Source organism: Acanthamoeba castellanii (assembly GCF_000313135.1).
Source record: "Acanthamoeba castellanii str. Neff unplaced genomic scaffold scf7180000084770, whole genome shotgun sequence".
Lineage (NCBI taxonomy): Eukaryota > Discosea > Longamoebia > Acanthamoebidae > Acanthamoeba > Acanthamoeba castellanii.
In genome coordinates, this window is record NW_004457532.1 from 411128 (window position 1) to 412668 (window position 1541).

Genomic DNA, 1541 nt, shown 5'->3' on the forward strand with positions numbered 1-1541 from the left:
CCTGCGGTCCGGCCAGTGAGACGACAGCGTACAAGGGCTCCGAAGGCTGGATCGACACCTCCGTGTGGCCCACCCCTGGCGACAGCCATAGAAGCGCGTCCGTAAGTACCCAAAAATCGACGGCGCAGTTGCGGTCGACTGTGTAGTAGTGCGCGAAGGTAGGGAGACGCACCGAGGAAAAGGCCGTTCTTGGTGTAGAAGACCTCCGAGGTGACGTCGTTGAAGCCACAGCCGATGACGTCGCCCGTGTTGAAGTACAACTCGGAGCCGTCGTCCCCCTCGTCGACTATGTGTGCACGCCACGCAGCCGACAGCGATTGAGCTCAACGAAACCTACTGATCGAGTGGAGCGGAAACGGAGAGGAGGCGCCGTACATGACTCGGCATTGGCCGGGTAGAGGGAGCTCTTGCCGTGGGTCCACTTGTTCCCGTCGCCGTGCCAACCGTACGACCTGCGCCGAAGCCAATTCCCAAGCCATGCGCGCGACAGTCAGCCTGACGGAGGTGGGTGCGCGCGAGTGCGCACAGTTCTAAAGAGACTCTAAAAAAGGGGGTACGGACCCGAGCACAGAACCGGGCTTGGCCGTGGCAGGATGGTTCTTGGCACCCAAACCGACTGCAATCGACCTGCAGACAATAATAATAAACAAGTAGTATAATTAATAAATGAAAATAAAAATATTAACATAAATAATAATGATAATAAAATAATACACAACAGCAAAGACTGAAAGGGGCCATACCCGTAGTAGCCACGATTCACGATTAGGATCTCGAAATAGGGCCAGGGACTGGTGTGGCTCACCGGCGAAGAGGCGGCCTCCTTTGCGCCAAGGCTGAGCTCGGCAGAGCCGGCATCGGCGACGCCCGTCGCTGTCGTCGCCGTCGTGGTAGTGGCACTCGCCAGGGGCCTGGCGCTGATCGTACTCCCCACCTTGCCAAACACGCGCTAACAGAGAGATGGCGTCGGCATGTGCGTGCGTGCGTGCGTGCGTGCGTGCGTGCGTGCGTGCGTGCGTGCGTGCGTGCGTGCGTGGACAGAAGATGGACAGAGGACGTGTGCGTACGGGCCAGTAGGAAACGGTCTGCTTGTCGGCCTGGATGGTGAGCGAACTGGCCGCGGCCACCGCGCCTTTGGCCTGCGCCCACCCGCTGGGGCCATTGTCGTCGTCACCCTTAACCCCGCTCAGCTCGATGTCGTCATCGTGGCCGGTGACCAAAATGTTTTCCTGTGCGTTGTGTTGCGCAGCCGGCAAGTGAGTACAAACACGCGATGCGTGCGTGCGTGTGCGTGTGCGTGTGCGTGTGCGTGTGCGTGTGCGTTCCCTGTACGCACCTGCAAGTAGGAGAGCAGCGACTCACCGTGCGGTACAAACTCCGGGTGTACGATGCCCCAGTAGTTCACAAAGGCCTGCAGTTGCTTCTCGCCGTAGATCCGGCCCGCCAGCGAGTCCTTCTTCGCTTCGCCCTCCTCGCCTTCGTCGCCATCTTGCCGCTGCTGCTGCGAGCCCTCCTTCTTCGTCGTCGGTGGTGCCAGCATG

General features: G+C 59.8%; 1 protein-coding gene across 1 annotated transcript; it reads right to left on the reverse strand.

Annotated features, from left to right (window-relative positions):
* Nucleotides 1–172: 172 nt before the first annotated feature.
* On the reverse strand, nt 173–1540 carry ACA1_265140 (uncharacterized protein; the record flags this gene model as incomplete). The annotated part of the gene is made up of 6 exons (XM_004341357.1): nt 173–286; nt 376–452; nt 562–627; nt 744–934; nt 1068–1229; nt 1337–1540. Coding segments are annotated over 6 exons (814 nt in total), but the record flags the coding sequence as incomplete, so codon positions are not given.
* Nucleotide 1541: the final 1 nt, after the last annotated feature.